The sequence below is a fragment of the Leptopilina boulardi genome, unplaced genomic scaffold (genome assembly GCF_019393585.1).
Source record: "Leptopilina boulardi isolate dan_hultmark-lab unplaced genomic scaffold, ZJU_Lbou_2.1 LbouV2_341, whole genome shotgun sequence".
NCBI classification, from domain to species: Eukaryota; Metazoa; Arthropoda; class Insecta; order Hymenoptera; family Figitidae; genus Leptopilina; species Leptopilina boulardi.
The window spans coordinates 5,912,592-5,940,180 of record NW_026137909.1 but is presented as its reverse complement, the minus strand read 5'-3'; the positions used below and the strand labels follow the sequence as shown (position 1 = coordinate 5,940,180).

The window sequence follows — 27,589 nt, the reverse complement described above, 5'->3', positions numbered from 1 at the left end:
GAGGGCGCTGATTACGAATATGACGTTAGATTTTCAAAATTCAAAATGGCGGATCCAATATGGCGGATGAGAAAATGAAAAATTTATAGGAATGGCTTGAAACGTGTTACTCGGAAGGTTTTTGAGTCGCTCGTTACGAATATGATGTTGGATTATCAAAATTTATAATGGCGGATCTAATATGGTGGATGACAAAATGAAGAATTCATCGTATTTGCTTAAAACTTGTTATTCGGGGGTTTTTGAGGTCGCTGATTACGAATATGACGTTGGACAAAATGAAAAATTGATCGGATTTGCTTGAAACTTGTTACTACGATGTTTTTGATGTTGCTGTTTATGAATATGACTTTGGATTTTTATAATTCAAAATGGCGCTTTTGTGTGTGTGTATATCTGTGATTAATTTCATCAATTTTAACAAAATTATCCGCTATATTGGATCCGCCATTTTGAATTTTGAAAAACTGACATCGGATTCGTACTCAGCGACCCCGAAAATACCTGAGTAACCAGTTTCGAGCAAATTTTAATAATTTGTAAAAAATTGTCCGCCATATTGGGTCCACCATTTTGAATTTTATAAAAATGACATCGGATTCGTAATGTTATTTATTTTTCACTGGATCAACATAAAAATTTACAGACACACTTCTAAAAATATTTAGTTTAAGAAAATGCAAAAAAATCGATTTTTCGAAAGTTAGAACTGGTATTACCTTTTTTAATGGTAATATCACATTAAATTCTTTTTGATTACAGGGGCGAAACTTTTGAAGGCGGAGAATCGGGAATGGCTGCGCAAGGCACCATTTGTAGTAAACGTGCCATAGGAATTAGTGTCGATCTCAATTCTTATGAACCACATGTGTTGGCTGGCACGATGGCTCATATGATTGGTCATAACATCGGCATGGGACACGATGATGGAAGTAAGTATAGAACCAACTATTCATTGACGTTAAATTAGGCAATCTCTGCCGCCTAAACAATGTGGTTTGCACGATGCACCTGTGTGCTTTTATAATCATTTCTGACTATGGGCAATAGACAAAGTATGTTGTTCAATAACCATAAAGGAAAGTAATAAAGGCGTCTTCAAGATTATTTTTACAATATACGAAGTTATTTTTTCTCAAAATGGTAATCATGATGCGAATCTTGAAAAACCTTTAAATCAATTGCTTATAAATTCAGTTGATTACAATTGTAAAATAAGCCATTTAAAACCTCTCTATTAGATTCGATTACCATATTACATTAAAGAAACTTATTGAAGAAATAATTACGGAGAATGGTGAAAATTTTGTATTACCTTTTCTAATAGTAAAAGTATTATGAGTGGTTGCTGTGACGCATTTTAAAGGTCCTTCTTGGTTAATGTTGATCGTAAAAGTGTAGAGAGAGAGAGAGAGAGAAAGACTATTTCATAGAGACGAGGTCGTTAAGGACCAGAATGAATTCGAAATAAACGACAAACAACAGAAATGCGTTTAATTTCCTTAGCAATACATTTAGCGAAAGAAAATTAAAGGGAAACTCGTTTGTAATGCAAACCGCAGTGAAACTTTAAGAAATCGACGAGTCTTAATTTGGTATACATGAATAATGTATATCGTTGGATATTTGCATTGTTGTGTAACCGCAAATGTCTGGTCAATATCGACAAAAGCGCGGATAGAAATTCCCATTCGTTGATATCTTGTTACGTGAATGTTCAGGGAATCTAAACTAGTTCACATTTTTTTCCCCTCCTGTAATCTTCGATTTCCTTGGAAACTTGCTTTTAGTGGAATAAAAAAAAAAAAAGATGGAGAGGAAGGCAATTTGACCGCTCCGAGGATGAATTTAACGAGGTCAAGATGACTACATTTCGCGGTACTCTACATTTAACTCAAGTAGCTTTAGATTACGTGAGATGATGCAAGCATTCATCATTTTTTTTTTCTTAAACCTTAAAAAAAATTGCTTTCCAGCAATCCTATAATTTGGAAAACTAGAATCGTTTGTAATCTAAGCTTTGCATTTCCTTTATGTTCTTATAGTTTGTAGAAAAGAAAAATACTTAATAAAATTTATCACGCGATCGTGATATGATTAGTTTGAACCAATAAAAATTTTCTCTCTACTTTTTCAACAACCTAGTCTTCGCACACTCCGGATAATGAAACGGTTTATCCCTTTCCTCATTAACAGAAGCATTCATCGGGAAAATAGCTTCTATTTTTCAATAGACGAATTAAATTACTATTTTACAATTAATTTTTGAATCAAGCAAAAAAAAAATAATTTTAAATCATTTGTCATATTACAGGAGAAGAATGCTTTTGTCGGGACTGGCACGGATGTATCATGGCTCGGTCTATCGTGGGATTGGAAAATGTACAGCCCTATAAATTTTCTGATTGTAGCAAAACGGATTACTCAGAGGTATTAAAAAAAGGTGATGGAATGTGCCTATTGAACAAACCAAACGAGGTGAGTACACTCGAGTTTCTCTAATTATTCAGTGCACGTTCCGCTTCCTTGAGTGGGAATCATATTTGCATTAGACATTGATTCCTTGGATCGATTTCCTTCTTATCAAGAGTTCCCTTTGTTTTTTTTCTCTTTCTCTTACATCCATTTCATTTTCTTAAATGTGAAATTACTCTTTCTATATATATAAATAAGAATTGATCCACTGAGGCGACTTTTTGTCAAATTGCAGTCGGGAATTCAGAGACGAACATGTGGAAACAGGGTAATCGACGATGGGGAGGAATGCGACTGTGGAAATATTGACGAATGTCATAAGTTCGATCCCTGCTGCGATCCCATCACTTGCAAACTGACAAGCGAAGCTGAATGCGCCTCCGGTCCTTGTTGCAACAAGTGTAAGGTATTTGTCTACCCTTTTTTTTTGTCTCAATCGTCTTCTTTTTTTCTATACTTAAACGAAAGGGGAATGCTTTTCAATTTCACTCACATGAGACTCCGCAAGATCTCTCGAGTCAGTTGGAAGACAATTTCTTACCAAGAGAGGAGTGTTTTTCAGTTGGAACGACGGAAAAATTCACATTTCTAAATTGTATGGAATAAAATATCCAATTTGTAAATTACAGTCAAACGACTTGAAAGGAATCGTATTGTCAGGAGCACATTTAGAATTATATCACGGAAGGTTGGAAAAACATTGTGCGCAATTTCTAAAAATTTATTTCAAGTTGATTTATTAATCCTAGGTTATTTTTTACTCACAGCATAATTAAAATATTGTTAGAATATTAACTTAATACAGAGAATATACGCGCAAAGACTGGATAGAGAAATAAAATGTACACAAGGATTTTTGGTATGAAAAATAGTATAGGCTTTATTTTGACAACGGGTAAACGAGGACTGGCTTCAAATTACCTTAGGACCTTCGTTCGGGGATGTACATGAAGTGGGGAGATCATAAACGGACCCTTACAATTTTTCTTAAATTTCACTATTTGTACATAGAAAATAAATATTGTCGCAAATATAGTTGTAGTTCCAAGAAAAATAAAATTTAAAATGTCACATGTGAGTGATAACAGTGTTTTCAGTATTTATTAAAATTTTTTCTGGTGAGAAAAAATGGAGAATAGTTTGTAGTTGTTAGTGATTACAGTGTTTACAGTATTCAGGATAATTTTTTTTTTGGGGTGAGAAAAAATTGAGAGTAAATTAATTCTATTCAATGTCGTCACTTAATTATTTTACATTTATTATAAAAAAATTTAATATATATATAGAAAAATCACTTAGTTATCTCGAGGTATACGGCATTGGACATCGAAATAAGTTCCCTTCGATTTAGCAAGCGAATGAGGCGGAGACTTGATTGTTACATTAGTGTAATATAGTGGAGAAATTTAGTTAATTCCGGAATATTGAGGATCTAGTGGAAGGTTCCCTCGATATTCCAATTGAAGATTTAGATATTTGAATATTAATGGAAGTTTCCCATGATAGAAGGTTGTAATACAATTTAATGTATTAATTAAATATTGCATCATTACTGTAAAGCAAAGGGAGTCATTAAAGTCACAGTTCAAGAGAAACTAAATTCCCTGATTTTCTCGAATATTGTTACCGAGTAAATTATTATCATATTGGTGATAAATTTTTCTCCCGCAATGAAAATTTCGGTTTCCTAAAACAAAGATGATTTAATTGGGATATTTAGTGGAATTATCGATGAAGAAGTCCGGGCTTAATATAAATGAACTTGCCGGAAGATTCTCGACCTAGCCTTATAGGTATATATTCATCAATATAGCGTGAGTGCACTTGATAGTAAAGTGCAGTTAGCAGTTAGGTTGAAACCTCCGGCATTACGTTCACTATATTGGAGTTGATAATTGAATTGAATTCCTTGGGAGTTAATTACAAGCATTGTCCTTTTGTTTCAGTTGCGGCCGCGAGGAGTCATTTGTCGTGAATCGACCAATGAGTGTGACTTACCGGAAGTGTGCTCCGGTGAGACGGGCCAATGTCCACCGGACGTTTACATGAAAAACGGAAACTCATGCTACAACAATAATGGCTACTGCTTTAACGGATTCTGTCCAGTCTTGGATATGCAGTGCGAGCAGATTTGGGGCTACGGCGGCTCAGCGTCCGATAAACAGTGCTTTGAGCAATTCAATTCGAAGGGATCGATCAACGGTCACTGCGGCATGGACAGTTCCGGTCTCTACATCAAGTGTGAACCAGAGTAAGTAAAATTGTTATTCAAGATGATGTGTCCGCCAATTTGACGTAGATTATCGGCAAAATAGATGTGTCCGATAGTCTGCGAACGTCAACAGCAAGACAATCGTCATGCTTCATCGACCAGATATGTGAGAGCATGAATTTCCGAGATTACCCTCTCCCACTTTGGCGGTTCTACGGAATCTATATCAAATTGAGAAATGGAGATTTCAGAGCTTCGATATACCATCCTTTCTTCCTTCCTCTCTCTCTCTCTCTCCCATCCTTCCAAGAGCTTGCTTATCGATTAGCACTCGTGGTGCTTTCCAATTCAGAACAACAAATACTCCTCTTCAATATTTCATACGTAACGATTTTATTAATCTTTTACAATATTACATTTCGTTCTTGTTAAGAGGTTTTTAAGCTAAAATTATGTATAATTAAAAAATGATTAAATTTCTTTCCATATTAATATTTTTAAAAAAAAATTACGTAATAGAATTATAAAAGTTAAACCGATTTTGTTATAAAGGATTATTATTATATAAGAGAGATGAATCTCGAAAAAAAATGATTACGTGATGACATATTAAATCCCTAAAAAGTTGGATATTTTTTTTAAATTCAAAATTTTTAAACTAAGGGAGGCTATCAAATTAATTTTTTAATTATATAGGAATTTAAAAATCTATTATATTATCTAATATTACAAGTTAGCCAGTAATTTATTCACAAATGATATAAATTTATGAGACGCGTGTCTATCTCTGAAATTAACTTTAAAGATGACTTTAATTATTGTAAAGTTCATATTCAGAATCTAATTATAGAGTGTCAAATAATGATCTAACGAGAAACTGGAATCTAATAATTAGTTTCCCTAAGAAGTTGCGTCTTCTTAGCGTTTGCTTTACAACCATCTTTTTTTTTTTTTTTTTTTGAGAAAAGAGCAGATCTTATTACATAAAGAAATTGAAGCTTTAAGGTTTTTATAACAAAAGAAAAGGGATACGACCCAGTGGCATACTTTATTAGCACTTGACTAATCGATAACTTCCGTTTTCAAGAGAAGCGCACACTCTCGTCAATTTTTTAACACAAATTTGCTTCTTCAATGAAATTAAAAATTGATTTTTGCCATCAATTTTTTCTATGTTACAGAAATGTTCGTTGTGGCTCACTTCAATGTAAAAATGGAAATACTAAACCAGTAACGAATGGAGAGAATGATCTTTTTTCTACAACCATAATTTACAACAAGGGACAACAAATCGAGTGCAAGTGAGTAAATTAAATTCAATTTTGCAGAAAGTTATTATGGTTTTAAAAAAAAAATGAAATTTTTTTTAAAGAGCCACAACGGCAAGAGTGGAGGGGGCTGAAATGCCAGAGTTGGGATTAGTTCGTGATGGAACGCCCTGTGGAGACAATTTGGTGAGTATAAAAATTGTCAATGGATGTGTTTGCGGGAAAAAAAAAAATCTGTAACACACTGATGTACGCGCATTGGTCGCAATTTAAAAAGCGATTAGGGAAATTTGTTTTTCGAGCAGATCGTTATACGTTAAAATATTCCATCGGTTCGAAGGGAATGAATCTAATTTCCAGCTTAAACTGATCTGACCGTCAACAAAGGCTTTATTTACCTTCAATTTGTGCGCAAAACGTACTATGTCCAGTGTTTACCCTATCGTCCAGAACTCTGCCTTACGCTCTTCCGATTACACGTAATTGCCAAATAAAATTAGTTTCCAAACTTTATTTCTATATTCCGTTTCGATATTTTCATCAAATTCTCGTTTTATTACATATTTTCAATGAAAGGTTTGATGGTCGTGTCAGTAAATTGCTCCTTATAAATTTTGTATTTAGGAAAAAAATAATTGTCTCTGTTTCAGATTTGCCTGAATCATACTTGCACGAGCATCTTTCCTCATGTGGACCAATCAAAATGTCCTAGCAATCATAATAACAACGAGTGTTCGGGAAATGGCGTAAGTTAGAATATAAAGAATTATTATTTATTATATGAGAAGAGGAGAAAAGAGTTTTTTGCAGTAATTTTTATTTCCAATGAAAATCTGATAATTATTAAACCGTTGTTTATAGAACTTTATTACAAAGTTATCTTCAATGTTTATCTAGTTTCAGGGATCAAAATTGACTTCATCATATGGCGACGCAATGTAAAGTGTTGGAAATTTGTAGTTTACTTTTCTGTTTATCAGGTATGCACTAATATTAACAAGTGCTACTGCAATCCTGGCTGGACGGGTCCCGATTGCTCGATACAACAAGCTATACCAACGGCGGCCTCAACCACTTCAACCACCGTCGGCCCTGGTAACGCAAGTAACTCAGATATTAAACTGGACAAGAAAGAGACCCCCTACGGTAAGAGAAACTTTATATTGCATAACTTATATGATTACTTATATTCTCTACATCCCACTTTGCCTCTTGTATAGGATAACTTTATCAAATTTAAACTTAACAACATCAACATTTATTTACAAAATACATGCAATCTAATATTTTTCATTCTCTCTTCATATCATTTTGTTTCAATCATAATATTTCACTGTGTGAATTATGAATTAAGTAATTTTTTTTAATTTTAATATAAATTATGAAAAAACTTCCGCAAGAAACAAGTTTACCAAATGGATTATATTTCCAAGGAGAAAATGTTTTCCTCTGACATTCAGAAGGCGAACGTTGGAAATATATAATTATAGACTGAAAAGGATTTAGCAACGAAAAGGTTTTCAAAATAAAACCGCAATTAGTAAAGATTTAATATTGTTGATCGTATTGCAATTTGTAATTTTCTTTCTATTGAATTTAAATACAACATTTATCTTAAAATCTCTCTTTAGAAATGTAACTCAAAAAGAATATATATAAAATTTAAATCTTTAAATTAATTATAGTGATATAAAAAGGGTCGATATATTATTTATTTAAAAAGATTTCCATTTTTATTACAATAAACGTGTCAAGTTATTTTGAGAAACTAAATGAAAACATTTTAATTTCAATAATAAAAAAGGACATATAGTATAATATTAAAATGAATAAAACAATATTAAAAACAATTAAAACATTAGTGCCACTAAAATGTATAAACTTTGGTTCTGAAAATATTAGTATGCAAATAAATTAAATGGTTAAAGTTAAAAATGACAAAAAGTTAATCAATTTTAAGGAATTTTTTTGTTTTTAGTGTCCTGTTTTTTGAGTCTGAATAAAAAAGAAAGTAAAAAATAAATAAAATTAGTGGTTTAACAAACCATTCGTTATTACCACTGAAATAGTAAAATAGGATATTCCAACAATAGAAGACCTATGGAGTATTTTAGGTTTTATAGACCCACTGTATGCAATCAATTAAGATGCTAAAAACCCAGATATGCTAAAAACGAGATAGATCCGGTAGTTAAGAAGCTAAAGATTAACTAAAGAAGAGGAAGGAAGTAGCTCGAAAGAAAGAGGGAAAGGTATCGAAGATCGAAAAAAAGGACGAGGATCAACGATGATGATCATTGGCGCCGAAGGAAAGTCATCAGCGGACATTCTGATCAAACTTCCTTTATCAAGACGCGTCAGTCAGAGGAGAATTGTTTGGATTTACCAAAGCAGGACATCTGATTAAAATAGTAGCCAACTCTAACAAGACTTTCACTACGAAGCGTTAGTAATGTTCAAGGTTCAGTCAGTGGATCGTTATTTTAAAATCCGTGACTTAGATTGCCTTACCCAGGAAGAAGTTTATTAGGCGCTAGAAGAAGTAAAGAAACTATAAAGCATAAAGGTAACAGTTTTAGAAATCGAGGGATGAAGCTCATAGTTGTAGTCACCTACCAACAAGAAGCGAACAGGCTGGAGAAATTAATAGATTATAACGAAAAACCACTTGTTTCAAGGTTTCGTTTCCTCCCCATATCTCCGTATTTGGTCTTAAGGGGTTACACTACTGTAGGAGACTGAAATTAAACATTTTTTTTGCTATTTCTTTCGTGGCAGGATAAATAGGAAGATAATTAAATTAAAGGATATTAGGCATATTTTTATGTAACCCCTTAAGTCCTGTTATGATTTGCCTCTCTTTCATACCTACTTTGCGGAATTCTGCTGTTCTCATTTATATTAATTCCCATGAGTGTTTTAGCTTGACTACAGTCCTTAGTTGCTCCTTCTGGTGTTTGGTTATCACCGACTGTTTGAATTCCAAGACCCAAGCATTTACCAGAAATTACAGACTCTGACCCAATGGATTTCTCCATTTAGCTAGTTCGTCCTTTACGTCATTATAAAGAAATTAGTGTTTTTTTGGAAGAATACTTTTTTCCAATATTATCTTCTTTCATCATGAAAAGAAAAAAATTTAATCTTAGTTTCTTTATCAATTTGTTTTTTTGTCCTTACCTAGATTTCGATCTTATGCATTTTTCAATTTGTTCCTCATTACCTGAACCGTGTCTCTTCTTTCTTGCTCATCAAAGTTTAACTATTCATCGAGCTCCTTGACATCCTGCTACTTGAAAATTCTTAATTTCGGGTTTACTTCCCTGTGTGCGACTTCCCTATAAATTACTTTCTTTGCCCTGCTTTTTCTACGATTTCTGACATTTATTTTTTTTTTTTTAAAAATCCAACTCTTATTGGCAGAGTTGAAAGTGGCCAGAGACCGTCGAAGTGAATATAAACGGGCTTCTTCTTCCTTAACATAGATTTTCTCTTGCTCTATTACAAGGAGAAAATCGATGTTGGAGAGGTGAATCCCCATCAGGGAAGTTTGTTCAAGCTCTTTTCTTGAAAGTTTTCCGGAAAAAACATCGCTCGAGATAAATTTCGATTCTGGTTACGGCTCCGTGCAAAATACAAAGCGTTTTTTTTCCCTCCCCTCTCTATCACTCTTTTTATTTCTCTCCCCCCAACTAGTGTTTAGAAGATTACGACTTTTTCAATTTATCACAAGCCAGGAAGAAAAATTTTTTTTTTTTTACTCTCAAATTAAAATAGTTACCTCTTTTTTCAATCTCAAAAATTTTTCATTCAAATTAAAAAAAACTTTTTAATATTTTTTATTCAATTTACAAATTTTTTTTTATTTAATAATGAAATTAATAATATTCAAAAACTTATTGAAAATCTCTCATGGAAAGTAAACTCCACTATATTGTTTTATGCGAGAATTATTATTAATAAAGGGAAGCTTGATTATTTCAATTTGAAGATTAAATCCTAGTTTCATGGATAGTTAAGATAACTTGACTCGACCTTTTGAATATTTCATGTTCAAATGCAGTGAATATGCACGCGTGAATATTCATAAAAGTGTCTCGTTAAAGGATCGATATAGAATTACATAAAAATACTCTGTGAAAAAAATTCTCGGCCAACTTTCAAAACAATGAAAAAAAAAAAAATTTATTATTCGACGTGCAGTGAATATAAATTATTTTCAATCTTTTCGCATTTAAAAAAAAGCATTTATCCCCGTTTATCGCGCAATACACAATTGAGAATGTTTCCGTTAATTATTATGTGAAAATAGGCAAAAAAAAAATATATATTTCAACCCTCACAACAAAAGGATATTCAGGATATCCTTGGGACGTCCTGGGGATATCGATTTGTTTTCGGCGGTTTGGATATCCCTGGGATATCTTAGAGATGTCCATGGATATCCAGAGGATATCTTAGGGATATCCAAATCGCCAAAAGCAAATGGATATCCCCAGGACGTCCCAGGGATATCCTGAATATCCTTGTGTTGTGAGAGAATATTATTCAGAAATAAAAAAAAATTAAATATCTAGTAATTAGTTAAACAAAAATTTATTTTATATTTAAAAGAAAAAAGAAAAGCTATCTATTTTTTTTTTATTTCAAGTGCCCTTTGGCGTAATGTGAAAAATAAATGTCCAATTTGTTGGATTTTCTCAAATCCGACAACTCGATGAGATTTTAATGAGCTCTGGATTTTCCTGGGTTTTGAGGAAATATTCGAGGTGAATGAAATTCACACGTGTGCTCTCTATGAAAATGTAATGTAATCATATGCTTTGGCTTTGTGCGCAAATAAAATAGAATGCATATATCAATTTTTTTTTTTTTTTTGAAAAAATGTATTTTCAAAGAATATATATATGTATAATTGTGATACTGATGTATGTGAAAGTTTGTCTAGATAAATTTTCACATCAGGAAATGGGCTTGAATTTCACTCGACGGCATGCGGGAAATCGTTATCCGGAGTGTTATATAAACGCGGATTATTCAACCCCTCCTGCGATCGGACATTCGATATTGTCGAGTATCCGGAAAGTCACTCCGCGAATGGATTGCCAATACTTTTGGCTCATTTCTGATAAGCGCCTGTCTATCATAGTATCACACCTATTCCCCTTCCCTTCAATTTTCATGAAAAATATATCGATATTCCATTAAACGATAGTGTCATATAGTTATATATATATTTTCCAATCGATATTTTATTAGACGATTTATTGATTTGTTGCTACATCCATATCTCTCACAGCATCGAAACTTTCCTAAATATTTCCTAAAGCTTTATTTGAAATTTTCGGAATATTTAATTGCAATGTTTAGTGAAAATTGTGTACACAGTTTTCTTGTGTTTGTATCAAATTGATACAAGAATTAAGATCAACTCATGCAACGTTTTGATTCGATATAAGGTATCAAATTGATCCAAATATTTAAATCATTTTCTAGAAATGATCCAGAATATGGGATCATTTTTTGATACCTGAATTGGTATCAAAGTATAACTGTCATGGCTGGCATTGACAAGTTTATTAATTAATTTATTCACTGCACTGAATATTCAGTTATTAAAAATACTTTTATTATGAATTTTAAGAAAGAAGGAAGCGAAAACTTATAAATTGCGAGCAATTAAATAAGAAAAAATTTATTTCGAAATGAAATGAAATACACTAATCTTTATTTATGTTTATCACATAAGATTTATGTTAAGTTCACAATCACAATACTTGAAAATTTTTAATTATTTTTGTGGTTCAAATAATTGAAGAGCTCCACGGAATAACGATCTATGGCACAATAGAAAAGTTTGGTTATGAGCTTTCAAAAAACGTAAATTTTCATGAAATTTGTAATAAGTATGTATATGTAAATTGTTATTTATTACACTATTGGTAACTATTATTAATTCTATTAGTTACAATAATTCGCTTACAGCTATTAATTTATAAAATTTTTATATTTTTTGAAAGCTCATAACCAAGCTTTTCACTTGTGCCATAGATCGTTATTCCGTGGAGCTCTTTAATTATCAATAATTTATTTATTATAAATGAACAAAATTTAAGCAATGCACGCTTGATAAATATTTCTAATGCGTTGTCAATTAATGCAATTAATAATTTCCTATTACACAATATCATAATCGACATATATGATATTTGTGAACAAACAGGGTTGGGAAACAAGAGTCCAAAATTATACCATCAAGTTTACAGTGTAAAGATTTAAATGTCCTGATTAAATAAATGTTTAGTGTGAAACTTTTCTGAACATTTATTCAAGTGGGACATTTAAATTTTTTTTTCACAATTTTCACGAAACATTGCAATTAAATATTCCGAACATTTCAAATAAATCTTTAGGAAATATTTAGGAAAGTTTCGGTTCTGTGGGGGATATAAGTGTATCAATTGTTGATACTTTTGTTGGAATCAAAATTTGGGTTCTAATAAATTAAACTATTTTTCATTTTTAGGTTAAATGTGCAAAACTGAATTCGTTATATTTACATTCGAAGCGTTTACATATTCCTCCATTTTTGGATGAGAAGCTGATGCACTAGTTCTTCATTCAACAGTTTTGAATAATAATTAATATTTACTTACTAAATATATCACTGCGTTTAACAAAACTTTACCACAGTTAACTTTCCATGCTTTTTCCCTTGGTTTGACTGTAGAATTTCGATTTCTTCTGAGTCGACATGACTAAAAAAAAAAATTCATAAAAACACTATTTAATAGTAATAAAAAATTAATGTGTAATTAATTAAATTAATATAAATATCCGGAGAATATTTAATATTATGTGGGAAAACAGGTCGTCGATTATCACAAGAGATGAGTAACAATTTTACGAGCGACTGGCAGAAGAGCGTCAAGTATCGTATCAAGTTTGGGAATCTGGAAATTGGCCCGTCGGAAACTTTCGACTAGTTCCGGTATCAATCGTCAAATTCCCGTCAGGCTTGTAATTACTGTAACCACGTTACAATAGTTAATTCTAATGATTTATTCTAACACGAAGTCCAATAATGACGCGTCAAGATTTTCGACAATTCGACTCGGTCACCAATAAAGGCTAGTTTACAAGTGAGGAACACAAATCAGTCAAGGAAAAAAGTTTACCAACCCTGACCTATTATTTGCGCGCATGCGCTTTCTATCTTTCGTTATTTACTGCGTCGCGGTGCGAAAATAAAAAATTCAAAATTATATTTTTAACAAAAGACTTTAAATATTCAACTTTTTGCCGATAATAGAAATTAATCAGAATTATTAATTTTCGTATATTTCAAATACTATCAACAATAAAAAGGAATTCTGTCGAATACTTTTGTCTCTTATTCTAGAAGGTTCAAAGAATTTTTTAAAGCTAAAAAAAAATTTCGATTTTTTGAAAATTCTACAGTTGTGTAACTCCTTAATACCTTATCAGATATCAACAATGCATTGGCGTAATTTAAAAAAAGTTGATTCAATTGAAAACAAGAAAATAGAATTTCAACGTTATGAAAGTGTTTTTATAACAATGGCAGTGTGCCAGGCTTCTTCCAATGAGTTGGAGTTGAGTTTGTAACTCTAACTTCTAATTCGAAGTTATTCTGTTCGGTTAAACTTTTCTTCTAAAGGAGCGATGGAATTCGGAAACTCTGCATTTCGTTACTTACGTGTTATTTACAACTTTATTATTGAGTCTCGCCTTTGTAAGAAACTTGGCCAAAACTGTCACGTTTTTAGATAATTTTGGTAAAACAATCTCAAATTCCCCCCCAAAAAAAATAAAAAAAAATAAGTAAACTTTAATTTTTCTCTTTTAATTTTTTAATTCTCTCCTTTTTTTGAAAATTAAATTTTGAATTTCGAACAAGAATATTAAAACAAGAATTTGGAAAATTAGCCTGATTTATTATCAAGCTAAAACATGGAAAATTTTAACGTGTGTCATATAAGTTCGCAAAGGGGGATATATAACTGAAACGACTGCCAATTGTAAAGAGAATATAATTGCGTATACCATTGTCAATTCTCGATCACTATAAATTCCCCGCAGTTGTATTAGAGGGGCAAAATGAGCTCAATTTCAAGAAAATGCAACCAGCAATTTTAGATCGTTATCATGGAACGCATTAACTCTGACCAATATAATTAGCAGCATATCCACATGAACGATCGTAACACCAAAATTTCTACACACTAAAACTGGAGAGAGAATATGGGCTTGACCAAACGTGACACGGTTATGATCGTACGCATTTCCGGCAATCATCGTGTTCAACGTAAAATTTCCTAAAAGCCGATTAAACATTCTTTTCACGCAAATATTCCGTTTAAACAACATTTTTTATGGAGTTCTTTTTTTTATGACATTTTTTAACAACCCAAAATAATAATATTGTTAAAGAGGATATGAATGTAAAAATTTTGTTTTAATAAGTTAGTTAACTATCTGTGTAATGAAAATAAACATTTAATTAATACAAATAATTAGTAGACTATTATGTAATAGATTTTTATACGTCGCAATTTTATAATTTTAATAATTATGCCTTAAATCTTAGGAGTTTGTGAAAATTATTGAAATAAGAGGAAAAATTTAAAACTAATGTAAACCAAAGTTTACCAAAGATAAAATAAAAGTGCCGATCGAAAATGCAAAATTATATAATTGGCATTTGGGTACATAGTGATTGGTGGTTTCAGGACAAGAAAGCGGCTCTCTTAGCAGAGGGATTTTGGTGGTAATCCTAGTGAGTGTGGTGAAGGGCGTCTTCATTCTTTTTACAGTAATGGCTCTTTGCTACAGGTACAGTAGCAAAATTTCTAGCAGTGATGAGAGCCCACTGAGCCCAATTGAGCTAAGTGGGTTCAATAAAAAAAAAAAAAATAATAATAAATAAAGCAACGCCTGTTGACGTCACGTAAATTCGTGCCTAGCTGGTTGAAGGAGGCATCGCACGTGGCCGTCAGTGCTCTCATTCTTATATTATCATTAATTTAGCCTACTTATTCAATGTCTTACTATATATATATGTACTTTGTTTTTATGCGCTCCTCTTTTCGCAATAACTATATTCAAATCGTCGACGTATGTATTTTCCCCCTTCTTTTTTAACCTTATGAAAAGTCTATATAAATGAGGTATTCCCCTTTTACTATAACCACTATTAGGGTGAATTCACATGGCAGCGTTTTCTCAATAGACTGGGTTGATTTCCATTGTCCCCACTCGTGAAAATCCCCACTTGACATTTGTCATAATTCTCGTCAACTATCGCACCCTGCTCTAGGGAAAATTTAGTGACTTTATCGTTAAAATGAAAAGTTACTAATTTTTCACTAGTGCAGAGTGCGGTAGTTGACGAGAATTATGACAAATGAGTGGGGACAATGGAAACCAACCATTCAGCATTTGTTAAGGTTGTTTTACAATACTTTCTTTACGGTTGGTTTCTATTATCCTCACTCGCCAAAATCCCTACTTGCCATTTGTCATAATTCTCGTCAACTACCGCACCCTGCTTTAGTAAAGATTTAGTGACATTTAATTTTAACAATAAAGTCACTAAATTTTTAATAGAGCAGGGTGCGGTAGTTGACGAGAATTATGACAAATGGCGAGTGGGGGTTTTTGTTGTGGGGACAATGGTAACCAACCGATTATGGTCTATTTACAATACATAACACAAAACGTTATCATAGGACTTCGCCCTTATCAATTATTGTGTCAAGAATCTCAAGGCGGCAATTTCATTTCTAACCCTCTCTCATCATTTTCTAATATTTGTTTTATTCAAACAAAAAAAAACTATATTTTTTAATTTCTTTTTACTTATAAATAGAATCAAACATAGCGACGATAGAAAATAAATTATTTTTTTTTATTAACGAAATGAATTTCCACTCTTGAGTTTAAAACTTGACTAACTTTCATTTTATTACATGAAACTTTGAGATAATTGATCGTGTGAAACTTGACGGTTTCTCATCATCAGAAAGTTAACATTTGTCTGATTTCATATGAAATTTAAGAGAGATCCATTAACTTTTAGTTTATCTTCTTGGCATTTTGTTGATTTCAACCTAATTGTTGCTACGTGAGCTATATATATTAATTTATCACATATATCGTAATTAAAAAATTATTTACCAAAACATTTTAAAAAAGAAAATTAAATAAATCTCTTAAAGAAATATATTATCACAAAGTTTCAAAAACAATATTATATATGCATGAATCATTTAATGCATCATTCAGAGAAACCAAATCCAATCACTCGGACCGTATTTTGCAAGTGAAATATGGTGAAGACGCCAATCAACCAAAATGCTTTAAATATATAATATGAACGATTTATTTGGAAAATTGATTATAGTTAATAAATATAAGAAAATATATTTTTTTTTTGATCACTTTTTAACAAAACAAATTTTATACTTTCATGTGACCGACTTTGAATTATAATAATAATAATAATAAATATTTATTTTAAGAAAAAAAAATTTTTAAATTTAAATAATAAACGGCGTTCCATTTTTCCTTGAAGCACAATAAGATACCTATTTTAAAATAATAAAAATGCACCAAAATGATATGTACCTGCATCGTTTGCGATCACAAGGAGTATTAAGTGATTTTTAGGTGCATTATATATTTTATATTACATTTGTAAATTTTTTTAAACAATTTTTTTATATTCTATAGGTGCCAACATTGTTTAAAAAAAAAAAAAAAGATAGACCAACCATGCCAGTCGACAATATTGTGCGACGAGTTTTTAAAATATATAAATACACTAAAAAAAGAATTATTTTCTAAATATTGATAAAATAAAACATTTTTATTGCAATTATGATATAGTAAATAAATTTTACTAAAATAATTCTTTTTTTTAGTGTACATATATATTAATATTGTCATATCATACATTATTATATAAACATTAGGGTGCCCCTTATTGCAAAAAAAAAATAATTTTCTTTAACTCAAAAAAAAGTAATTTATTTTTCTTATTAATATTTTTATAATTACTGAGAAGATCAGAATTTTAGGTTTTTTTCCAAATATTTGGATATTTTATGACTTTTTACAAAAAATAGAAAACGTTTCGCTATTTTACATAATTCTCGTCAACTACCGCACCCTGCTCTAGTAGAAATTTATTAACTTTTAATTTTAACAATAAAGTCACTAAATTTTTACTAGAGCAGGGTGCGGTAGTTGACGAGAATTATGACAAATGACAATGGAAATCAACCCTAAAGTTCCCATTTCTCATAATTTTCGGTCAATTACCGCACCCTGTTCTAGTAAAAATGTAGTAACTTTCAATTTTTAATTAAAATGTCACTAAATTTTCACTAGATCAGGGTGCGGTAGTTGACCGAGAATTACGACAAATGACGAACGGAAACTTTGCACAGTGAGGACATTTTCTTTTCAAAATGCCGTCAGAAAGAACGGATGTATAACAATATCCAGAGTTAAATTTAGAATTTAAGGGTCACCCTAAATGAAAAAATATACTGAAACCTCTATAGTGTAGAACTCGATTTCGTTTTACTGCGTCCTTAACAGCAGAAATTATTTTGTAAACAGCTTTGGTTTTCATTGTCCCCACACGCCATTTGTTATAATTCTCGTCAACTACCGCACCCTGCTCTAGGGAAAATTTAGTAACTTTATCGTTAAAATGAAAAGTTACTAATTTTTGCAGAGTGCGGTAGTTGACGAGAATTATGACAAATGAGTGGGGACAATGGAAACCAATATGTAAACACTATGAAAGTGCCACACTTTGGAGGTTCCAGTATATTAAAGGTGCATTCACACCTCAATTAGTTAAATTTGTGATTTACATTAATAAATAATTCTTTTGTATTAAATAAAGACAGCAATCGACTGATTGAGATATGAAAGCAAATAATAATATACATATATATATTTACGTAAAGTTGTGTATTTATTCTCAATGGTGTATACATATTGTAAATTATATGTGCTGATATTGGCTTCTCTGTTTCTTGTCTGTTTCTGTCTGTCACTGGCATCTCTGTCTGTCTGCATGCTGTGGGACGCTCACGGAAACTAAACCACCAACATTACCGCGCACTACGTACAAATGCAAATGGTACCTACTCGATCTCGCTATGGATGACCAAATATTGTTGTCCAACCATTTGTCACGAAATCACAGAGAACTACCACGGCTCTAACACTGTATTTTTAGTTGGTATGCTCATGTCGGTGGTAGGGGGTGTTTTCGTAGTATTTGCTCTGATGGCTCTCTGCTACAGGTCAGTCGTAGTACATAGAAACTTCTCCCTCTGTCTCAGGTTAGTGTGCAGATACTTACACGTAGAATTTCTCTCTCTCTATCTATCTTTTCTATATATATATATATGTCCTTCATATTTTTTTTTTATTCTCATTATCATTGTTATTCAAATTCATTTATTCATTTGTATTTTACATATAAACAAAAAAAAAAAAAAATATTTATATTACCTACAAATTTATACATATATATATTATATATATACATTTTTATTCATCTTTATCGTTTCCACAACTTAGATACTCTCTGTCCTTATACGTTATCAAAAAATTATAATTCTTTATTTTGCATATAAACGATAATCGAGATGCGCCGCTAATTGCTCTTTTACATCGCACGAAACCCAAGCAAACGATCCACTACCTCTACCAACATAATAAACCAGGAGACGTCAACGAATCCCTTCTTTTCATCTTTGTTACACTTGTTACTAATTTTCTTAAGCCGCGTCTACAATAACTTTTTTTGTATCGATTTATTGTTAGGGTACACTCACATGTAGTAGATTTCAGCCAATCAGAAAATTGCAATCGCCTGATTGGCTGAAATCTAGTACATGTGATTGTACCCTAACTGTGTGAATGGATGCAAAAAAAAAGTTGTTGTAGAAACAGCTTTATATAATCATTGAACATAAAAATTAATTTCCATCTTTCATTTATCATTCTAACAAGATCTGCTATTATATCGATTTCTAGGTTATGTCTAGAAATTATTTGAGATTCCCGTACAGTAACCGAATATTTTAGATTTTACAGATGTCCTAAGGTTATGCTTTTGGAAATTAGATCCTAATTACTGAAAGCATAACCTTGGGACATCTATAGCATAATCTGAATATCCGGATGCTGTTAGGGTTATGAGACAGAGAGTAAACAATGGACAGGAATAACATTTAACATTAGAAGAGGTCAGAAGTTTGCTAGCAGGGCTGACAAGTAGCAATCGAAACAGCTGACGCATTGGTTAGTTCAGCCTCCATTGCATAAGGCGCTTCGGTTGTACAACACAAACGTAAAGTTACGCAACAAACACTCAGGTGTATCATCAGTAAACAATTGTCAATGTTTAGTAACTTTCTAGTAATTTTCCAAAAATTTCAATTGTAACTAGAAAGTTTGTAAACATTCACTAGATTTCATTGAAGGTTGGTTTCCATTTTCCCCACTCGCACCCTGCTCTAGTAAAAATTTAGTAACTTTTAATTTTAATAATAAAGTCACTAAATCTTTACTAGAGCAGGGTGCGGTAGTTGATGAGAATTATGACAAATGGCGAGTGGGGATTTTGTCCAGTGAGGACAATGGAAACCAACCTAAAGTATGAACGGCAGATGTCGTCCAATTGGAATTTTTGTCATGTCGTGACAAATTATTTGCATTTATATTGCACAATCGAAACGCCTCATTCTATGGAGGTTGAACTAACTAATGTGTCTGCTGTTTTAATTGCAATTTGTCGGGTCTGTTTACTAGAGTGACAAGAAAGCATCAGGGTTGGGCAATTGTCATGGAAAATTGCTACCATTGGCTGATGGTAAAAACTTGAAAATATCATTAGCCAATGAGAAACGTTTTCCAATTGGGTCGTTATAGTTGTAAACTTAAGGGTCGAGTTCTTGACATATTGAGTACAATACTATTTGTGTCTTCATTCTTCTGGATAGAATTTTTGAGGTTAGTATATAATAATTTTTCACATATATATATTTATAGATAATATATAATTAGAATTTGCGTTAATACTAACAAAAAATATGCAATTTTCTTTCATATATAATTTAAGTCAAAAATGTAATTTTGGAAATTTCACATTTTGAAGCAATAAAACGTACCTAGCTTTCCGTACGCAACTACTTTTGTAATATTGTAAATTTAATCACCGTCAATATTTTAGACAGACCCGAAACTGTGTAATGAAACAATGTAATATGAAATGTTTGTGGGTACAGTGATTTACTGACATTAACATTAGGTATTCATAATAGTGATGTGTTATTCATCATGACTGACTTATATGGTTGCATAAATATAGCAATTTCAGATATATACGAGACAAATTTGTGTCTTTGAAGATTGTATAGTTAAAAAATTATTTTCTAATATTATTGTTTCTGAAAATTATGGTTTATTTTAAAAACTTTTTAATTAAGTAGTTTTTAAATTTCAATACTATTATTTATATTTATCTTTAATCGAAATATGACAATACACCCAACTGCTTAAATGCTGTCCTTCCGGTTCCGGTCACTGGAATCGTAATCGCAAACGCAACCAGAATAATGAGTTAGAGAAGGACAAACAATATGTCTATCCTTCTCTAACTCATTCTTTTGGTTGCGTTTGCGATTATTATTCCGGTTACGTTTCTATTTTGCTCAGGCCTTAACCAATATACACCAACATGCCACGAACTATTAAAATTAGTAAAGAAGCCGAACTTTTCAAGCCGTCAAACCGGAAGAAGAGTATTTATACAATTGGGTGTATTTTTAGAAATGGAGTCAGTAAAAAGTTTCCTATCCATGGCATATTGAATGGTTGGTTTCCATAGTTTCCACATGGACAAAATCCCTACTCGCCATTTGTCATAATTCTCGTCAACTACCGCACCCTGCTCTAGTAAAAATTTAGTAATTTTTAATTTTAACAATAAAGTCACTAAATTTTTACTAGAGCAGGGTGCGGTAGTTGATAAAAATTATGACAAATGGCGAGTGGGGATTTTGGAAATCAACCTACTACATTGGTAATTTGGAGAATTCTTGAACATAGGTTAAAAGAGAAACGGAACGAAAAATGCCTGCTACAACGGTATCGACACCAGATGGCGTATCGTAGTATTCAAGATCCCGATAAAAATAATAAAACTTCAAATAATAATTAAAAACATAAATTTCAGGATCTCCAACAATTGCAATGTCACTCTAGGGGCATTTTTTGATCTTCTAGTGAACTTTCTTAATTTTATTCATGTCGATTTTGCCCTCTACAGGTTAAAAATATTACTAAAATTGGAAGTTCATAAGACAAAGGAAGAACTAAAGGCAGAATCCAAGATTTTTTTTTGAGATTCACAGATGCCATTTTATATCTAAAAAAAACAATACATATTTATATTGGGAAATAATTTTGAGCACTAGATGATTTATACATATATATATATAACATTGACAAGAGTACACGAAGCCTCAATTCGTTTGGGCAGGAAGTAGAATTTGAGTGGCACATGATAATCAGAATATTTAATGAAAGTTCTTATTGAGCTTGAGTCCCGCTGTGAGAGTTGACGTCTTTGAAGTAGATTATCTGGAGATTGCGAGGTATCGATCGGATCGTTTGCTTTGGGGTTTGAAATATCGTCTAACTTTCGAGGTCGTCGACGTAGTAGTTTAGCAAATTTGCTCGCTCGTCGCAAATACATCGGTGTATATAGCGGCGATCGATTTTCTTCGTCCGATTCGCGCGCCATGTCGCTGTGACTGCGGAGTTTCATATATATATATATATATATATATATATATATATACACATACTTGACTTTGTCCTGTTTTGACGGAAACGAGAATCGTTTGACATTTTGACGAAGTTTCACGGCTGTGTGACGCATTGCACGCGCATCGCTCGAGCGCACTTGTAATTGCTCTTTATCTCTCTTACGTTATCTATAGTTAAATGAGTTGACGTTCCCCACTTGCGTCATCTTATTTGCAATCTAAACTATTGATGAGAATTTTTTCACCTTACAAAAAAAAAAAAACGATTTTTAACTTTTTTTTAAACGGAAAGAAATTTTTTTAGTGATGCTTAAGTTTTACTATATTCTAAAATAGAATTGACATTGAATCACGAAAGTATTTCTCTATTATATGGTATATCTGCAGGTTGCTATGGGAACGTACAAGAGTAAGAGGGATAGAAAAGTTTTTTGTTTCTCTTGCTCTTGTGCGTTACCATAGCAACCTGGGATACGATTTTGTAATATTTTGACATTTACTTTCATTTTAACTAACATTATCATTTTTAATTTCATTCTTTAGTGGAAATTTCAGTTAAAATGAAAATAAAACTGAAAATTAAAGTAAATACCCTTAAAAATAATTTATAATCAAACAAATATTTTCAAAAAGTTTTTTTTAAATTCTTTTGAATAACTTAAATATTAGTATTTTTGAGTAAAATGCTTATTTCAAAAAAATAAGTCCGGTGTTATTATTAAAAAAAAAAACTGTAGACATGTTAGAGCATATTTAGAAGAAAGATAAAGTATAAATTATGCAAAATAGTCTCTTTCTAAATGTACGTAACAATAAAAAAAAATAGACAAAAAAAAATAGTTCAAAGAATTACTTACAAAAAGGTTTTTTTTTTTTTTTTTGCTTTATTACCGCCATTAAAACAAGGCGCATACCATCCCCTACCGATATGAACTGAAGGCTCCCTGAAAGCCCATTTACCTCAATGCGCGCACTGTGCGCTTCTAGGGAGACCTTGTCGGCAGGGTCATGAACCCAGGATATTTAATACCAGTGATATACTACCGTCCTTTTTTGAAATATTTTTCCATTTCTACTAGTGATTTAAAACTTTAAAAGCTTTTTTTTTAAGTGATGTGACGAAGAGGCCCAGAAAGAAAAATGTTTTAAGATTTTAAACTTTCAGAGGCCTGTGAGGAGGAAAATTTATTATCTCCATCTTGCTAAAGTAGAGTAATAAAGCAAAAAAGTTAAAACCCTTTTTTTTGGTTACAATGCATTTTAGTTACATGTAGATCTATATTTGCCCGAAATTTAATCTATATTTCTATATATCAAAATATATTTAGATCCTACTTTATCATTGAGCCTAAATTTGACCTATTTTTTCCAACATTAAACCTAATAATCTATATTGGACCTATTTTGAATCTACATAACTTATAATCGACTTATTTTAAACCTATACATTGAGCCTATATTGGACTTACAGAGGTGGCGTTCCTTGCGGAAAAATTTCGAAACTAAATTTTTTCACTTATTTCTAATTATTATCAATGATTTTCAAAAGTTTAGTAAATTATTTAATTCTTGAGAATTTGAAGGTTATTTTCCATTGTTCACTATTCGTGAAACTAAGTTTAAAGATTTAAACGATATTGTAATTTTAAGAATTTTGAACACTCCTGGAAAGAAAAAATTTAATATTTTACAAGTTTATATTCATGCTAATTAGATTTTAACAGGTCAATGCATAAATTACAACTGAATTATTTTTCAAATTTTCTTTGCGATTGTTATTTTGTGGGTTATGATTTTTAGGTTATGTTTGTACTTCAAAGTAAACTTGGGTTCTGACACGGTTGGTTGCTATAGTCCCCATTCACCAAAGTCGCCATTTGTGATAATTCTCGTCAACTACCGCACCCTGCTCTAGTAAAAATTTAGTGACTTTATTGTTAAAATTAAAAGTTACTAAGTTTGTACTAGAGCAGGGTGCGGTAGTTGACGAGAATTATGACAAATGGGAAGTGCAAATTTTGGAAATGAATACAATGGAAATTAACCGAAATAACGGTTAATTTAAATTCAATTAAAATTTTACAGTGAAATTGAGTTAATATAATAGGAAATTGCAAGTTTTAATCATTTTTGATCATTTATATTGATTTTGAAAAAAATTCGAAATTTCAAAAAAAAATTTAAAATCAATTATTTTTGAAAAGGAAATTATTTTACAGTGAAATTTGAGTTAATATAATAAAAAAATGCAAGCTTTTATTATTTTTGATAATTTTTATTGATTTTTGAAAAAAATTCGAAATTCAAAATTTTTTCGTAAAGGCACTCTCACATCTTTTTGGCTGCCTGCAGGTTACCATGGCAACGCATGAGAGTGAGTGCGACAGAAAATTTAAAAATTTGAATATTCAAATTTTCTGTCTCACTCACACTCGTGCGTTGTCATGGTAACCTGCAGGCAGGCAGGCAGCCAAAAAGGTGTGAGAGTGCCTTAAGAAGTGCCACCTCTGATTTTTTGAAGCGATATTTTCTTGATTCAATCGTTTTTTTTATTCTTTTAGGTAAAATACATTGAATTAATATTTCAATGAGTAATTTTACAAAAATAATAAATGCGTTAACTGTTGGTTATAATTATTTGAATTTCTTAAATTATAATTCATTTTCTTAACTATATAAATTTGAAAAAAATTTTCAAAAAAATTAATTCTAAAATTTCTCAAGAAAAAAAAATTTCATTCCGTTTACCATTTCGAGAATATATATTTGTTTTATATAGGGTTTAAAAACAAAAGAATATAAATATATATTTGAAACAAGTCAGATCTGAATTGCATTCTTTATATATATATATGAAAGTGGTTTTGTTTATGTATATATAAAGAATGAAATTCTATGCTGAAAATGACAAGGAGAGTGAAAAGGGACCTCGGATTGGATTGGGTGTGACGTAACAGGAAGTAAGGGCAAGTTGCAATTTCTCGCTGTAAACCGCAAATATAAGGGCATTGATAACGCTTTCGCAGTTATGGCACTGAGAGTTATTAATTGAGCATTAGCATTTGATTAAAATTTAATGATTATATTAATAATTAACTTGGCACAATAAATAACTAATGCGTTAATAAATCCAGAAAACAGTTTATATTTTTTTTCAAATAATATTTTTATTACTTTTTCTTTCACCAGAAAAAAAATTTCTCTGAATCAAAGGAATTTGTGAATTTCAAATTTTTTTTTGATTGGAAAGATTTTATTAAATCAAAAAACAAAAATTGAAGAAAATAATTTTGATTGAAACTTTTATTGAATTAAAAAATTTTTTTTTATAAATCAAGCAAATTTTCCCTTTTAAAGTAAATAAAATACTTTTGAATCTACCACTTTATGAAAATTCAAAAAACAAAATCGTTTTATTCATATAGAAGCTATGCTCTCATTGCCATCACTTCGCTTTGGCTGATATTTTTTACAAGGCGAATTCTATAGTGCTTTTCGGTTTTTTGTCAATAACGTAATACGACGAGAGTTTAAGTGACTAGAAACGCGAGATGTTAATTGTTTGTTTTTTTTAAACCAAGTGAATATTTTTCTACGGTGTGTATCTGTTTCGCCTCTTGGCTAATGGGACTTGAACAAACAGGGTCGCCAAGTTTCGGTTTAAAACTATTTTTCCTCTCTTTTTTTTGTTTTTTTATTTCAAATATTTTATAATTTTTTTCAAATGACATGAATTTAAAAATGTTTTTTTAATAATAAATAATACAGCGATAAATATCCATATGCTGATTGAACGAATTTTTTTTTTGAAAAAATAAATTGGCGACCCTTTCTTTTGCATTCTCTCTGCACCTTGATTATATATATAGTGCTTTATGATTGTCGGCTTCGTGATAGCATGCGAGCAAACAAAGAATTAATTGTCGGGAGGAGTTTTCAAAGATTTTCATTCAATTCTTATATATTTGAATTCGTCTCTTTTATATTTTTATAAAAATAAATTTTTTAAATATTATTAAAGAAATTGATTAAAATAGAAGAATTTTTATATTAGATTGAATGCATTTCTCTCTTATATATATATAATGTAAGTCTCATTGCGAGTGTAACCGAGCATGTTCCTGACAAATTCTGACGACAATGCATTTCTCTCGCAATATTCGCCTACTTACGAACTGTGTCAAGTTGACAATTAAACTGATATTTTTTTTGTTGGTCTTCTCTTTAATTTCTATTCTTTTTACACCATTTTTTCTGCATTCAAAATTTTTGTTTTATAGGAAGGATACGAAAAAAAAAATATTGCGGATTCTCACAAAAACTACTGTACATAGGTAGTGAAATAAAGGGAGAGAGAGAGAGATTTCACTGGCGTTATTTCAGATATCTGTCAGTTGCTGTCACTTGTATGAACGCATCATGAAAAATATTCATAGCATATAGTATATATATAGTGTTGATGGATTTTTAAAAATATATAAATTTTATGGAACAAATTTTTTTCCACTAAAATAAAAATATTGAATAGAGTAAAAAATAAAAAAAAAAATTCTTTCCTTTGGATGAAAATCTGTGACATCCCGAGTTGCACAATGGAAAGGTTATGGAGGAGTAAGCATATGCGAAACTTGAGCCCATTCCATAAAAGGTTGAAATTAGTACCAAAAAGTTGGTATACCATTGGGATAAAACTTTTCAGCAAATATTCTGATTTTGTATAAGTTATAGAAGTGAAAATCAAAAAATTCATCTTTCTAAAATATTATACTCAACCGATTTTATAGTAAAATCTTCTATTATATTAAAATGTTTAATTTGTCGTCTACGTGCGACGTCACTTGGTCAAGAATTTTGGTTTTTCACATCGTTTTTCAATCATTTATGTACAGATATGATTTAAAATTAAAAACACATAGATTAAACATATGAATTAGATAAAAATCATATTTTAATTTTTTTTTTGTAACTTTTTCAGCAATTCACATGTAAAATGCGTCTTAATTTCAAATCTCATACAAAAATATTCATTTTTATTCTAAAATATTCAGTTTCGAAAATTCGCTTGCCATGATAAGACGCAAAATTTCATATTCATTTGACTAATTACAAAAAATGTAATTTCAATTTTATACTTGCCTGAAGAGGATGACAAAACCATGTCATCGAAACGTTGCTTAGCAATAAATTAAAAAATGACATAAAACTTGTGTTATTTAAAATACCTTCCGTGGATCAAAATTTTCACATTCTAAAAATATTTATTTTTTAAAAAGTTATCGTGATTTAAAATTTTTTTCAAATGTTGATTAATGTTCTTCATTATTATAATGTAATCATGTTATTTATAATGTAGTTTACAGAAAAAGTCAATCATTTTTATATGTTAGTAACATAAGTTATTAAATATTAGTCAGTATAGTAAGAAAAATTCGAAACTCAAAATTTTTGACATTTTAAAAACGCTAGTTTGTTGAAAATATTGAAATACAAAATGATTTAATAATTCTTATTACTTTTACTGATAATAAATAACAATTATTGTTTTAATGAATAAAAATGGACAGCAACTCAAACTTTTTTTTGAGGTTAATTTTACAATACACAAAATCACGACCAAATAGTAATAGTCGCATTGCTTTAATGAATAAAAGTGAACAGCAACTCAAACTTTTTTTAAGGTTAACTTTACAATACACAAAATCACGACCAAATAGTAAACATCGAATTTGAAAAAATTAAAATAAATTAAA

General features: G+C 30.8%; 1 protein-coding gene across 12 annotated transcripts in view; it reads left to right on the top strand.

The window, feature by feature from the left end:
- LOC127285826 (disintegrin and metalloproteinase domain-containing protein 11) overlaps window positions 1-27,589 on the top strand; it is a 173,284-nt gene that overhangs the window by 122,344 nt on the left and 23,351 nt on the right. For 8 of the 12 annotated variants that reach the window (XM_051312026.1, XM_051312017.1, XM_051312023.1 and 5 more), the window contains exons 11-19: window positions 763-932; window positions 2,315-2,478; window positions 2,711-2,881; window positions 4,422-4,726; window positions 5,869-5,988; window positions 6,060-6,141; window positions 6,606-6,701; window positions 6,936-7,101; window positions 18,203-18,341. In XM_051312026.1, the coding sequence (XP_051167983.1) occupies window positions 763-932; window positions 2,315-2,478; window positions 2,711-2,881; window positions 4,422-4,726; window positions 5,869-5,988; window positions 6,060-6,141; window positions 6,606-6,701; window positions 6,936-7,101; window positions 18,203-18,341 (1,413 nt within the window). Of the gene's footprint in view, window positions 1-762; window positions 933-2,314; window positions 2,479-2,710; window positions 2,882-4,421; window positions 4,727-5,868; window positions 5,989-6,059; window positions 6,142-6,605; window positions 6,702-6,935; window positions 7,102-14,708; window positions 14,812-18,202; window positions 18,342-27,589 lie in introns of all 12 variants that reach the window. The other 4 variants (XM_051312025.1, XM_051312022.1, XM_051312027.1 and 1 more) reach the window with 2 other exon arrangements.